Source organism: Canis lupus, chromosome 12 (genome assembly GCF_003254725.2).
Source record: "Canis lupus dingo isolate Sandy chromosome 12, ASM325472v2, whole genome shotgun sequence".
NCBI lineage: Eukaryota > Metazoa > Chordata > Mammalia > Carnivora > Canidae > Canis > Canis lupus.
This window is the reverse complement of record NC_064254.1, coordinates 67,142,952-67,157,424: the sequence shown is the minus strand read 5'-3', so window position 1 is coordinate 67,157,424 and position 14,473 is coordinate 67,142,952. Positions and strand designations below refer to the sequence as shown.

The 14,473-nt window shown below is 32.2% G+C and overlaps 1 protein-coding gene and 1 long non-coding RNA gene across 7 annotated transcripts in view; one reads left to right on the top strand and one right to left on the bottom strand.

Moving 5' to 3' along the window:
* WASF1 (WASP family member 1) overlaps positions 1 to 14,473 on the top strand; it is a 64,131-nt gene that overhangs the window by 36,016 nt on the left and 13,642 nt on the right. For all 4 annotated transcript variants that reach the window (XM_025444938.3, XM_025444940.3, XM_025444935.3 and 1 more), the window contains exon 2: positions 9,007 to 9,167. In XM_025444938.3, the coding sequence (XP_025300723.1) occupies positions 9,035 to 9,167 (133 nt within the window). In that variant the 5' untranslated portion in view covers positions 9,007 to 9,034. The remainder of the gene's footprint in view (positions 1 to 9,006; positions 9,168 to 14,473) is intronic.
* LOC112658707 (uncharacterized) lies at positions 3,402 to 14,163 on the bottom strand. 3 transcript variants are annotated; one of them, XR_007401359.1, is made up of 4 exons: positions 14,055 to 14,163; positions 13,200 to 13,313; positions 8,584 to 8,682; positions 3,402 to 3,768 (listed from the first exon to the last, which is right to left on the bottom strand). It is a non-coding gene; the product is annotated as an uncharacterized LOC112658707 (long non-coding RNA). The 3 variants fall into 3 exon arrangements; XR_003135907.3 differs by lacking the exon at positions 8,584 to 8,682 and having other exon boundaries at positions 3,421 to 3,768; XR_003135908.3 differs by lacking the exon at positions 3,402 to 3,768 and having other exon boundaries at positions 7,709 to 8,682.

Genomic DNA, 14,473 nt, shown 5'->3' with positions numbered 1-14,473 from the left:
TATTTTTGTGAAAATGCCATTAGAATTTTGATACGGGTTGCATTGAATCTGTAGTTTCCATTTATTTGTGTCTTCTTTAATTTTTCCAGTGTCTTACGGTTTTCATAGTACAGATCTTTCACCTCCTTAAATTTATTCCTAACAATTTTATTGTTTTTGATGCTGTAAATAGGGTTGTTCCCTTAATTTCTTTCTCAGATGGCTTGTTGTTTCTGTAAGGAAACACAGCTGAAAAAAAAAAAAAAAAAAAAGAAACACAGCTGATTTTTTTGTATATTTTGTATTCTCCAACTTTACTGAATTTATTAGTTCTAACATTGAGTAGTCTTTAGGGTTTTCTAGTTACAGTAATCATCTTTATATAGATATAGTTTTACTTCTTCCTTTCCAATTTAGATACTTTTTCTTTTCTTTGTTTTTTGCCTAATTGCTTTGGCTAGGACTTCTAGTACTACGTTGAAGAAAAGTGGTAAGAGTGGGCACCCTTGTGTTGTTCCTGATCTTAGAGGAAAGCTTTTAGCTTTTCACTGTTGAGTGTTACAATTACTATGATCTTGTCACATACAGCCTTTATTATGTTGAGGTATGTTTCTTTTATATCTAATTTTTTGATGTGGAAGCATGTTGAATTTTGTCACATGGTTTTTCTGCATCTATTGAGATGTTATTGAGATGTTTATCCTTCATTTTATGATGTAGTGTATCACATGTACTGATTTACGTATGTTTAATCATCCATTCATCTCAAGGATAAATCCTATTTAATCAATAGTGTATGATCCTTTTAAAGTGCTGTTGAATGTGGTTTGGAGTCTTCTGAGAATTTTTGCATCTGTATTCATTAGGATTTAGCCTGTAGTTTTCTTGTAGTCTCTGTCTGGATTTGGTCAGGGTGAATGCTGGCCTCATAAAATAAGTTTGGGAATATTCTTTACTCTTCAGTATTTTGGGAAGAGTTTGAGAAAGACTGGCTTTAAATCTTCTTTAAATATTTGGTAGAAATCACCAGTGAAACCATCTGGTTCTGGGCTTTTTGGTTACAGATTTGATATCCTTAACTTGTTATTGTTTTGTTTGTATTTTCTGTGTCTTCATAATAATGTCATGATAATTTATAGGAATATTTGTAGGTAATATTTCTAGGAATTTGTCCATTTTTTCCTAGGTTATCTAATTTGTTGCTGTATAATTGTTCATAGTAGCTGCCTGTGAACCTTTGTACTTCTGGTATCAATTGTGATGTCTCCTCTTTCAGTTATGTTCTTGTGTATTTGCATCTTTTCTTTCATGGTTAGTCTAGCTAAAGGTTTGTCAGTTTTCTTTATCTTTTCAAAAATCAGCTCCTAATTTCATTGTTTTTTTTTTCTATTGTCTATTTCATTTATTTCTGCTCTAAACTTTATTATTTTCTTCCTTCTCCTAACTTTGGGCATAACTTGTTCTTTCTTTAATTCCTTGGAATATAAATTAAGGTTATTTGAAATCTTCCTTTTTTTCTTAATGTAGTCATTTATCACTATCAGGCTCTCTCTTAGAACTGCTTTTGCTGCATCCCTTAAGTTTTGGCATGTTGTGTTTTCATTTTTGTCTCATACACCGTAAATAACAGAACTGAGAAAGTATTAAAGTATTCTCATGTGTGGTAAAAGTGAAAATGGAATGATTTTATTGGAAGCAATTTGGAAATAAATATTTAAGAGTCCTGAATTTTGGGGCACCTGACTGTCTCAGTCAGTTAAGCGTCTGTCTTCAGCTCAGGTCATTATTCCCAAGGTCCTTGGATGGAGTCCCGCATCTGACTCCTTGCTCTGAGGGGAGCTTACTTCTCTCCCTCTCCCTCCCTCTGCCTGCTGCTCTCCCTACTTGCGCTCACTCTCTCTGTCAAAGAAATAATCTAAAAAAAAGGATCTTCAATTTTTCATACTCTAAGAAAATAACCAGGAACTTATATAAATATTTATATAATGTAAGTTTATCAAGTATGATTTATTATAATGAAAATTTGGAAGTAACCAAAATGTCCACAATTAGGAGAATGTCAGATAAATTATGATATACCTTACAGAGTATAATAAGGGTATTTGAAAGCCTATGTGTTTGTATGTAGAAATATAAATATATACACAAAAATTCTGGAAGATTTTCAAAAATTTTAAGGAAAATGTCAGCAGTTTGATATCAGCAGATCATCTGCTAGGAATTGAAGAGATATTCTTATACAGATTGGATTTGATAAGATTGAAAGGAGTCAAAATAACTAGGCTATACTTTGATGGAGCTGTTAACTAATAAAAGAAATAAAGAGCTAGGTTTTTGCTGGGGAAAAATAATGACTTTAGTTTGGGGCTTGTTATTTTGAGGTTTTATTCATGGGGCTATCCAGAAAGAGATAGTCAATATTTGGAAATATGTATGTGGAGATAAACGAAGAAAGAACATGAAAGAAAGATAGTGGGAAGGGGTTAAAATTTCCCATATTTTGGCATGTCAGGTACAGAAGGAGTCCATTGGTGGGCTTGTTATCATCTAAGATATATATAAGTGATGTACTTTCTACTTAAAAATATGTGTTCATCTGTTTCAGTTTGTGAAAGAATCATTTTGTTTCTCCTCTTACATGAAATTTTGCTCAGTCCCTGAATGGTTTTTGAAAGTGCACATTGTATAAATTCAGCTTAAAGTGAAAGAAGCAATAGAGTTTGATACAACATCCATGTATACAAATAGGTTCTGTTCCTAACCCTGCCTCTTGAACAACTCATTGCACCTCTTTGAATGAGGTCTTCAGCTTGGCCTAGAATGGGTCTCAGCCTGGACGTATTTTTGAATGTTTGTGAGTTTTCTTATGTGAATTTTTAAAACTGTTTTGAGTATAGTTGACAGAGAGTTATGTTAGTTTCAGGTGTACAACATAGTGATTCAGTATCTCAATACATTGTGCTAACCTTACCACAAAGTGTAGTTACCATCTGTCACTATGCAACGCTATTACAGTATTATTGACTATATTCCCAATGCTGTACCTTTTATTTCCATGACTTATTCATTCCATAATTAAAAGTTTGTATCTCCCACTCCCTTTTACCCATTTTACTCTCCATTCCTCTTCCCTTGGGCAATCTTGGTCTGAATCTGCTTTTTGTTTGTTTATTCATTTGTTTTATTTAAAAAATTCTTTACTTTAAAAGGACTTAGTAAAAGCATATTTTGAATCATTTAAATGTCTACCTTATAATGAGTCCTGGGAAATAATTTTAGTATCTCTGTTTATGATTGTGTTTAGCATAACTTTGGTGCCAACTGGTACAACTTTAATTGTTTCAGTCTAATGGTATTACAGGGACATATTTGTACCTAAATGTTGTATTTGAACATAGTAAAGCCTAAGGGTGTCTGGTAACAAATAAAATTTCACAGTAGTTCAAATAAAGGAAAGACTTTATGTAGCAGGATAGTCATGAATAAAATAAAGCGGATTTTGGAGCAGTCAGTACAGGATTTATATAGCCAGCAATGATTGAGTTAAAGCAAAGTGATTTTTGTCATATCTATTACTGCTATTTGGAATTTTATGGACTTTTCTATTTTGGCTTTCGGGGTGCCTGGGTGCTTCAGGCAGTTGAATGGCCAGGTCAGGATTTCATCTCAGGTCAGGGTCTCAGGGTCCTGGGATTGAGCCCTACAGTTGTCTCCAAGCTCATCAGGGAGTCAGCTTGAGGATTCTCTCTCCCTCTTCTGTCCCCCGACTCATGTTCTCTCTCTCTCATCCTTAAAAAATACATAAATAAATAAAAAAAATTTAATTCTGGTTTTATAGTTGTATAAGGAGTTATAAGCATAAGGATTTTACATCTGATTTTATATATGTATACTACTAAGTAACATTATATTCAAAATAAGTATCAGGGACCTGAAATATTTTTTCTTTCAAAAAGCAATGTTATTAAATTTTTAATGTACAAACACAGTTTTTCCTGTACTATATGTCACTTCACTGTTAAGATACTTAAGGAGGTCTTTTAAGTGCTCTTTTGAGTGGCAAATTTCAAAAAAAAGAGAAAGAAAGTAATTGGCCCCATAATGAATGTACAGTTCCATAGAATAGTGTGACTGTTGCCCTTGTCAGCGGTCACCATCCATTTTGAGTTTTAATACACATGAAAATGTTTTACAGTTAAACATTGGAGAAATTGAATTTTTCATAATGTAGATATGTATTTTTGCCATGCTTATTTCTTCATTTCTTTTCAGCTTAGCCTATCAAAATTTAATACTTTGTTATTGTGACTCGAGATAAAAGATATAATTATCTACCTATTTATTTTTGGTATAAGGTAGCACTGTTTTTAGGGCAAATTCTTTAATAAGGCCGGAACATCTCAAAGCAATCAAATAAAGAGAGATGTTTAGCATGACTGGTAGTTCTTTAATCCTAGGAGTGTCTAATTTGGAATTGCCATATCTTTGTTTGTAGAATTTTAGAGATTTATGATTGATGAGTAATTTTGAAGTTTACCTTATAACAAAAAGGAGAATTGCTATTTTTATATATTTCCACTGTTGTTTTATATAAATTTATATTGTTTCACCAGTAAGTTCAATTACTTTCTATTTCAGTTTACTTATAATATGAGAACAGTTTGGGATATATACATTATAGATTTGGGGAGAAGGTAAGTTATAAAAATTCTGTTCTTGATATATTTAAACATCCTTTTTTATATATTTTAAATTATAGCACTTTATTTAAAGACCTATGGTTTTACATAATTGAAATATTTTAATTAGATTTGATATATTTGTTAATGTGAGCTCTTATTTTGTTCATTCTTATTTCAAAAATGCTTTTTATTATTTTAGTCCCTTGTGTCAGAATTATAAAGCATTTTGTCACTTGCATAGAAGCTTATTGGGAAAACTATTTCCATGAAGAACATATCTCCATTTAAACATTCCTGTGCTCAAATTACTTAGGTTATACATAATTAAGTAGCTTCTAATCTTAAGAAGTAGGATGTTTCTTAAAAATCACTGGCTTTCTTAAAAATTCTTAAAGTATTCAAAATACTGATTTTTTTTTAATTAGAATAGTTATTTTATTCTAACCCATTCTCTTAGGTATTCCAGTATAATCCTTTAGTTTAAATAGTGTTAGGAAAATTGAAAATTGTATTTCTATAATTTAACATAAAATTTTCCTTATTTAATATTGTTATTTTATAAATACAGAAACACCCTTAAATGATCATAGATTAGTTGTTTCATTGATGTATCAGGATAAGGAATTAATCACTTGTCATCAGTGACATAATAGAATACTCTTAATTCTTACGTTCTTTATATAATCCAAAGGCAATTATTAACTATAATTATCTTATGGAGGTTTTTTTTTTTTTTAAAGCAACTCTTCTTATTTTTCTTGCAGTTGATAATTGGAGGAATCCTTTAAACATCTTAAAGTTTGCAAACCATTTTTGAGTTCTGAAAATGAGAATTCAGATAATGTAATTTTCTGATTTCCAGTGCTCTGAGATCACTGTGATACCTGATCTTGGGTTATTTTTAATACCTTACATCATTGCTTTATACTTTTAGACAGATATATAGTCTCAATTTGGGTCAACAGAAGCATTCTTAAAATAACTTAGAGAACATATTGATATTAATAATAGTCACCAAAATAGAATTTTAACAAAGAATTGTCAAACATCTTGCTATGCTCAGATTTTAGTTTCATTTTCCTTATTCTTCTGTAAGAGGGTTTTTAATAGGCTAGTTTAATAAACATGATTCCTGGCATGCTTGGCTGTCTCAGGTGGTTAAGATCTGACTTGATTTTGGCTCAGGTCATGATCTCAGGGTTCTGAGATTGAGCCCCACACTGGGCTCTGCCCTCAGTGCTCCTCCCCCTGCTCCTCCCCTTTCCCTCTGCTCTTCCCCCTGCGCGCATTCTCTGCTCCCCTCCCCTGCTCACACATTCTCTCTTTCTCAAATAAATAGCTGAATGGAATCTTTTAAAAAAAAAAAAAAAAGACAACAACAACAAAAATATGATCCCTTTAGCAGTATTGGAGCTAATTTTATATTTTAATTTTAATATTCATATCAGGATTTAAAATTAAACCCATAAAATGTTCTTTGAATTAAGAACAGATTTATTGAAATTTTGGCTGAATTATTTTATCTTAAATAATTTAAAAATCTTTAGAGGATGTAGACTTTCGTTTTCATTCTCTCAATCTCTTGATGTTTCCATCAATAATTGGCAGTTTAATTGCTAGGAACCCAGGAAAATAAATGAAGAAGTGTAGGAATGGTTTTAGCAAACAATTACTTTTTTCCCCCTTTTTTAAAAAGATTTTATTTGTTTATTCATGAGAGACACAGAGGGAGAGAGAGAGAGGGAGAGAGGTGGAGACATAGGCAGAAGCAGGCTCCATGCAGGAAACGTGATGTGGGACTCGATCCCAGAACTCTGGGATCACGCCCTGAGCCAAAGGCAGACACTCAACCGCTGAGCCACCCAGGTATCCCAAACAATTACTTTTATAATCCCATGGATTATGTAATAGTTGGGAAATTTTTGTTTGCTATGATGTTTAGTTATGACCTAAGAAAACAGATTAACAATTTTTAGAATTATTTTGTTTTAGCACAATATACTTTAGCTTTTTTATTAAATAAAAGATTTTCGGGATCCCTGGGTGGCGCAGCGGTTTGGTGCCTGCCTTTGGCCCAGGGCGTGATCCTGGAGACCCGGGATCGAATCCCACATCGGGCTCCCGGTGCATGGAGCCTGCTTCTCCTTCTGCCTGTGTCTCTGCCTCTCTCTCTCTGTGTGTGACTATCATGAATAAATAAATAAAATCTTAAAAAAAAAAAAGATTTTCACCCTTAAATAGGCAAGTTAGTCAATGATGGATTAAAAGATGTTAAAATTTATGTTATTGGTTCAATTCTATGTAGTATTTTTTTATTGTTTTCAAAGAGAAAAATGTATCATATGCAGTATTTAAAAAAACCTCAAGTGAATTTGATTTTAGTTTTGCTTGCTAGCTAAATTATACCTTTTAGCATTTAGGATTTTTTTTTTTTTTTTTTTTTTTTTTACTCTTTCCCAATATGACAAAGGTTCCTACATTAAAAATAGTGTTGTAAACTCTCTAAAACAGGAATTAGGCTGTTTTCTCAGGATGTAGGAAACAAAGTTGTTAGGCTTTATTTTACTTTTGCCACCAAGATTTCGATAGTTGAGTTAGATAAGTGACCATTAAAATCGCCAAGGAGTAAGACAGAAAGGTACAAAAAAGAATCTAATATTGAAGTAAAAGGATGAGGAAGGGAACTTTTCTCTACCAAACACTTTGGCACTATTTTAATCACAACAAAATTTGTCCATCCTTTTTGAGATTAGGGTAATGTTTTGAAACAACTTCCTTCATAACCATTATTTGGCATTGGTTGAGTAGAGGTAGTCCTCACTTTTCATGGTAGTGTGGGACCAAAAAAATGGTCATACAAACTAAAACCTACATAATGATTTTAATCATTGGGAAAAATTACAATTGTTCTATGATCTTTAAAAAATTTTGTCAAGATATTAAAACTTTTATGTTGGTTATGAATGTATATAAGGAAATGAAAAAAATAGTAAAACTATATAAAAATACATTTAATACCATGTATTATAAAACATTAAAAACAATTAGAATTAAAATGTTTTATTTCTTTGTAAAAAACTTATCAAGAGTAGCTTGAACAGTGCTTTGCCATCTCCTTGTATAAATTAGAATAGTAGATCTAGCCAGAGTGAGCATCTTTTCTGTGCCTTGGCAAATTGTCCATTTGGATCAGCTGCCAACATTTTATTTTTGCATTTTCAATGTCAGGAAATATCTGCAAGAGTTTCTTTAATGTGAAGTTTTTGCTGGCATCACTTTCTCAGGGACATCTTCCTTTTTGTCACAACCACTTTCCTCATTTATGTCATTAAGTTTACCTTCACTTAATTCTTTCGACTATGGATCTAAGATCTCTCAAGCAGTGATAATGCAACATTTCCACAATTGGCTATTTCTTCTATTACTCCATTTACATTTGAATTCACTTTCACTTCCAGCTTTATCATTTTTCATTTCTTTGCTGTACTTTCACCTTTGTCAGCCAATGCCGCCTTTTAGTTATTTGTTTTGTGAAATTTCAGGTAGGTTTAGGAGGCAAGAAGGTAGACAGGTGAATTGAATGACCAGTCACCAACTAACTTTGGAAGGAAGTGATCAGTCACTGATTATGATATACATCTCTTATTAGCATAGAACTTTGTAGACTGACATGCTAGCAAGGAAGTTTGTATTTATGCAGTTGAAGTTAATATAGTATGGTAAGTGAAATTGCAACCATGTTTTTGGAGACTGGTGTTATTGAACTAAATCTATGATAGCTGAAATCTGTGCCCTGGGAAGTAAGGACTGCCTGTAATTGGAAGAAGGTTGAACTGTTTGATCAATTAAAGATAGGGCCCATGTTGATGAGATTAAAGATGTAGGGCTATTTGTACTATTTGATCTCTGAGCCATTGAACACCTGATATATTTTACGTGGAAGTAGAAATTTGATACTGCTCTTCCAGCTTCTTTAATTCTCTTATGTGCTTCCTTAGAGAAGACCTTTCACACCGTTTCTCTAAAACAAAAACAAAAACCTAGTTGTAGTAAGTAAAAACTGTGGTTTTAGGAGAATAATTGTGATTTATGAATTCATTATGAAGCAACTGACTTTGAAAGTTTTTTTTTCAAAAAAATTTTTTTCCAATTTTTATATAAGTTAACATTCTAATAATTGAAGATGAAAGGTGGCTAATAAGTAAGTTTTGATTCATTTAGTCAGTAACTCCATTTTCATTGTCTTTATACTAGCAAATATTTTATTGTTAAATGTGAAAGATGAGGTCTTACTCTATTCTGGGTACAGTTGAATGATGTTAATTTATTGTTTGATTTCCTACAGGTGAACTGGCACAGAGGTTGATCTCAAGATGCCATTAGTGAAAAGAAACATTGATCCTAGGCACTTGTGCCACACAGCACTGCCTAGAGGCATTAAGAATGAACTAGAATGTGTAACCAATATTTCCTTGGCAAATATAATTAGACAACTAAGTAGCCTAAGTAAGTATTTTTATTTATATCAATGAAAATATTTCTTGCAAACCAGAATGTTATGCTTTAGAGTATTAAGAAGATGTTCTTATGATTAATTTGGGGAGACGTTTGGTGAGAAGAATACAAAGTTATCTTGAAAAGGGTGGCTATTTTAAATAAAATTAATGAGTTTTTGAATCATTTCTTCTCTGCATGTTTCTTCTGGGAAAGAGAAATAAGGACAATTTTAGGAACAGGATCACATGATAGATAAGAATTACTGAAATTGTTTTTAAAATATGATTTGATCTATGAAGGATAGTGCTAGGGTTGAACTTTTGCTTGCTTATTATCACTATTACTTTTTTAGAGGCTTCAATTATTCACTAGTATCTCTCTCTTTACATATATTTTATTAGCCTAAAGAAATACTTATATATTATCAAATATCTAAAATTAAAAGGTGTGGAGTAGTCACGACTCAGGATTAGGTTAGTCAAGTAGTTGTCTAAAGGATAAAGGACATTAGGAGTCTGACAAGCAGCCTGCTGTGAAAGTAGCAAGTGAACCTGGCCTCACAGACAAGAGGCAAGCAGGCCAGATAATAAAAGCCAGTGTAATGAGCAGGTAGGGAAGGAGACAAGCAATGTGTTCCCATTATAAGATTGCAGAACGGAACTGCTAAGTTAAGGCATTAAGTAAATTATATCCAATCTGTCTTTTGAATTGATGCCTTAGCTTTTTATTTTTTATTTTTTTATTTTTTTTTTGCCTTAGCTTTTTAATAAGATATTTATATTTCATTTTAAAGGAAAAAACAAGATGTTCTTGGCCTTAGACATATTCTCTGAGTGATCCTAGATATTTCTTAGCCATACCTACCCACATAGATTGTCCTGATAAGCAAGACCAATGCTTTGCTTTTCCTTTTAACTTTTGTTCTTTCTTTTTGTGATTGAGTACTTAGCACAAGATAAAAAGAGAGGTTGTTAATCAAATTTGTTTCAAGTGAGAGCATTTGGACATATACACGTATGCAGCTAGAGCAATATAAAAATTACTTTTGAATGCACTTGGTTAGAGCACTAAATTTCTACATTGCCTCTGAAATAGTTTTAAAAATAAAAGATTTTTTTCAGGTTAATTATTGGCAGTGAATCACTAACATATATTTTATTATTTACCTGTTTCTCTCTTGGAAAAGTCAATATAGAATATACTTTTGAGAGAAGTCAAAAGAAGAGTCCTAGATATCATATTGATGTATGTTTAACCATATTTTTAAAGACATTGCTGACCTTTTTTGTGACCTAGGCCTAATTAAATCTAACGTGACTTCATATCAGATTTGTATTACCACATGTACATGAGTACATCGGTTAACATTAAAATACATATTAAGAGCATAGATATGACAATGAACTTAGTTAAAAGATTTCTTAAAGTGAATTTTGGATCTGATACAGGCATATTGTTTTAGGTATATTCTCAATGTAGAATTTAGAACTAATAACAATCATTAAGAGTGTTAATTTGCTGTACTAACCCATTTTTTATATAACCTAAAGATGGAAACTTAAGTAATGTTCAAGTCTGATATAATCCATATAAGCAACATCCGTCAGCAAGCACATGGTCATTGTTATAGCCAAACTCTGAAAATAGAAATAACTTGTAAAAATATAACTAAATTCGATCTTAGATGCTTCAGATTTAGAATCTGAGACTATTATAGGCATTTTCTAAGCAGTTTGTAGAGATTCAAAAACAAAAGAAAATCCATAAAATATTGTAGCAAGGTGTAACAATAGTTTACTGCCCTGGAATTAAACTCTCTGGCAGCTTTCCCACTGACCTAGTGGGAATCTGGAATTAAATTTAAAAGGCCCGTAGCTAGCCAAAATAAACAAACCCATGCACTTTTAAAAACTATGTACATAAAATAGCCAATTGATCCTCTCTCAGAGTCTGTTTACTTTTACTTTGATATTTCATACAGGATTGATGATCTGATTTCCAAACATTTATGCTTCAGAACATTAAAAGAGGAGAGGTATAGGGGAGATAAAAATAGAAGCAGGTATTGCCTAAGCCAGTCAAAAGAAGTAGTTTACAGCAAAGGAAGAAGTGACATAAGGGAAGAAGCAAGATAAAAACCAGAAAGAGGTCATTTCATGTAAAAGCAGATATTCTTATACATTTCAGGTCTGCTTTCTAGCTTAGAACATTTTGATTTCATAATCAACTCATCACTGAGTCCTCAAGAAAAGGTTAAATTCTGTTTAATATTGTATTTCTACTTAAGTTTTCACCCAAAGTAGTTAAAATAATTAATGCATTAAATAATCTCTGAATTACTTTGTAAACTTGGCTATCCAAAATGGTTTCAGGTAATTGAGATGTTGACTTTGGTACTGTTGCTAGTACCAAAAGTGTTAAGAGAACACAGAAATAAAGGTAAATTGCAAGGCTTGGCATGGCTTGGGGGACATCCTCCTGTCTTCTTCCTCACAAGAATGTTTTTCCTAGTAGAGCACAATTCTGTTTTATAATAGTAACTGAAAACATAGAATTCACTTTCTATAAATTTCTTCTGTTTTACCAAAATTCTTATCCATTTTATTGTTGTCTTATTTAACGACCATTGAGACTCTAATTACCTGAGGGATCTTTTACCTTTGTCTCTTCCCAGGGCCATCCTTCTGTTAAACACAGTCAGTTTATGCTACCAAGATAAGCTGATAGAACCTAAATTTGACAGATATATAGCAAGGTGGGAAGGAGGATAAATAGATTGGCCTGATAAGACTAATTAGAAACATAGACAATGGACAGATAACACTGAATATTTTGCTGTGTGATAAAGCTACATGGTTCTTTTTTGAAAAGAGCATATACCCCATTTGAATTGAAAGAGTCAAATATGATTAATACTGAAATCATTCTGACCATTGTGAGCATGTATATAATTAAAATCCTGAGTTTTAGATTACAGGAACTGAGAAAAAAAGAGATAAAAATAAGGTGAAGTCATTACAGGAGGCTTGCAGCATGAAATGCGAATTGAATCAGTCCTTTAAGAAACAAAAAAATTTGGAAAATGGAGAGGAAAGGGGAAGGAAGGCATTTTTAGCTGGTATGAAGAATAGGCAAATGAATAGAGGCAAAAATAAATGTATAAGGGGGATTAAAGGGACAGATGATATTGGATAAATATGGCAGACAATGATTTTGGAAGACATAGGATGTTGAGAGGATTTTGATTTAGATTTTTAACATCATAGATGATAAGATAGTAAAGAGACCAAGTAGGTTCTTGAAGGGTAAGAAGTGTAATAACTTCTAAGGTTAGTTCAAATTCAGATACATGCCAAATCAATTCTACATTGCAAACTTTATGTCTTTTACCTCGAAGAGGAAGAGGAGGTAGATTTGGAAAGTAAGAAGGGCTATGCAAAGAGAACAGATGGGATGTTTATTTTATCCACTGAAGTACTTTAGTACTTAAACCTGTAATGGGGGGAGCATAGACTCTTTTTTTAAAAAATCTTTTGAAAAACTGTGGGCCATTTCTTCAGAAAAATGTAAAAGCACATTTTTAAAACCCTGTGTATAATTTCTGTTGGTTTACAGATTATAAATTAAGGATCCCTGTACTAAACTAAGCTCTTTTAAGGATGAAATTGTCTCTTCTATCACTGTATTCCTAGCATTTGTATCCCTAACATTTGTTGGATAAATGAATAACTTTTACCTGCCTTTTCTTACACTTGGGACTTGGGGTGCTCTCTTTATCTGCCAGAGAAACTGTGTCTCTGGAAGTGTCTCAGACACCATCCCAAACCCAAAAGTTTTTTCTCTGTGTTTTGTGGCTCTTACCTTGTATTACAGTAAGAGATGCCTGTTGCTGACCTCCTGCCCTGTATGTGGCCAGGTTCTTTGCTGTGTGTCACCTTTTCTTATAAATTCTTTTTGAAGCAGATATTTTTGTCCCTGTTTTACAGGTGAGGAAATTTATATCAAGGCCTCAAAGTGAATAGAATAAAGATTTGGACTTACTTATTAAATTGCTTTTCATATTTGTTTAGATGTCTGTTTCCCTCTCTGTTCAAAACTCATCAATGGCAGAGACCTTCTTCCATCATTTTATATATCCAGGGTCTGGTACAATGTCTGACACATAAGACATTTTCAGTCAATTTGGTTTAAAGATACATATAAGTAAGTGAATATATACAAAATATTTTTATTATATTTTTGTGGGCCTTAAAGTTCTTTATTACAGAGACTTAAAAGTTCTGATTTTTTTCTTAAATATTATAGGATCTTCTAGGAAAGGAATTTTATGTTTTGCTTTTTGGTGCCGTCAGAAGGTCATACACTGGCTTGGCACAGGGCGAGCCCTCATTCAATGCTTTTTGATTTAACTGTTAATATATTGAAACATTTTGAAAAAATGCAATATTATTCAAATATAAACTAGTGAGATTAATGTATTCATTTAACATATTTCTGACTTAGGCACTGTCTCAATAGAGTTCATTTAGGGTTAAACTTATTGAGCTAGATTTAACATACACAGTATTCTTGGGTCTGAAATGTCTCAATTTAGGAAGGCCATTAATTTTTTCTTTTTTACTCAAAGGTACACATAGTAATTGACTCACCTTTATATTGCAAGTATATCTTATTTTATATGTTCTAAATACACTTGAATGACGTTTTTGTTGTACATTGCCTAAATTTCTCCCTGGCTTACTTACTAGGTAGACATTTCTGTTTTTTTTCTCCTTTTAGTATAGGGTTATTTTCACTTACTCTTTTCAGTAGTAGAAATTTATATGACTAGAGAAAATACAGTGATTTTAGATTTATGATTTTTTTAAGAAAATAGAATAAGAAAATATAAAATACCTCCTAAATTTTCAGAGTCCACGTTTTGGGCATATCTGAGACTGGTCTTCTTTTGGGCTTGTGAAGACTCTTAAGTTCTGCCTGAAAATCAGTTCTAGGGTAGGGCTCATTTATGAATGATAATTTAAAAGAGGTATTATTTGTATGTATTTTTACATCATAATGGTCTCTAACCTCAACAGCTGGGCAGATGTAGTATTTGCATTTTAGGCACAAGTCACCTAGCAGGAAGTGGTAGTATTTAAAACCAGATTTCCCAGGGTTTATGTTGTTTTCCCTCCCTGTCTCAATTTGGTTACTTTAGTGTTTAAAAAGCATAAACTTGTTCCAAACAAATGCCAGACTCATCAGGGCGGCACTTTTAAAATGTTAAATTGTTTGATATTTATCTCTGATTACATTAAATTTATGGTATATGT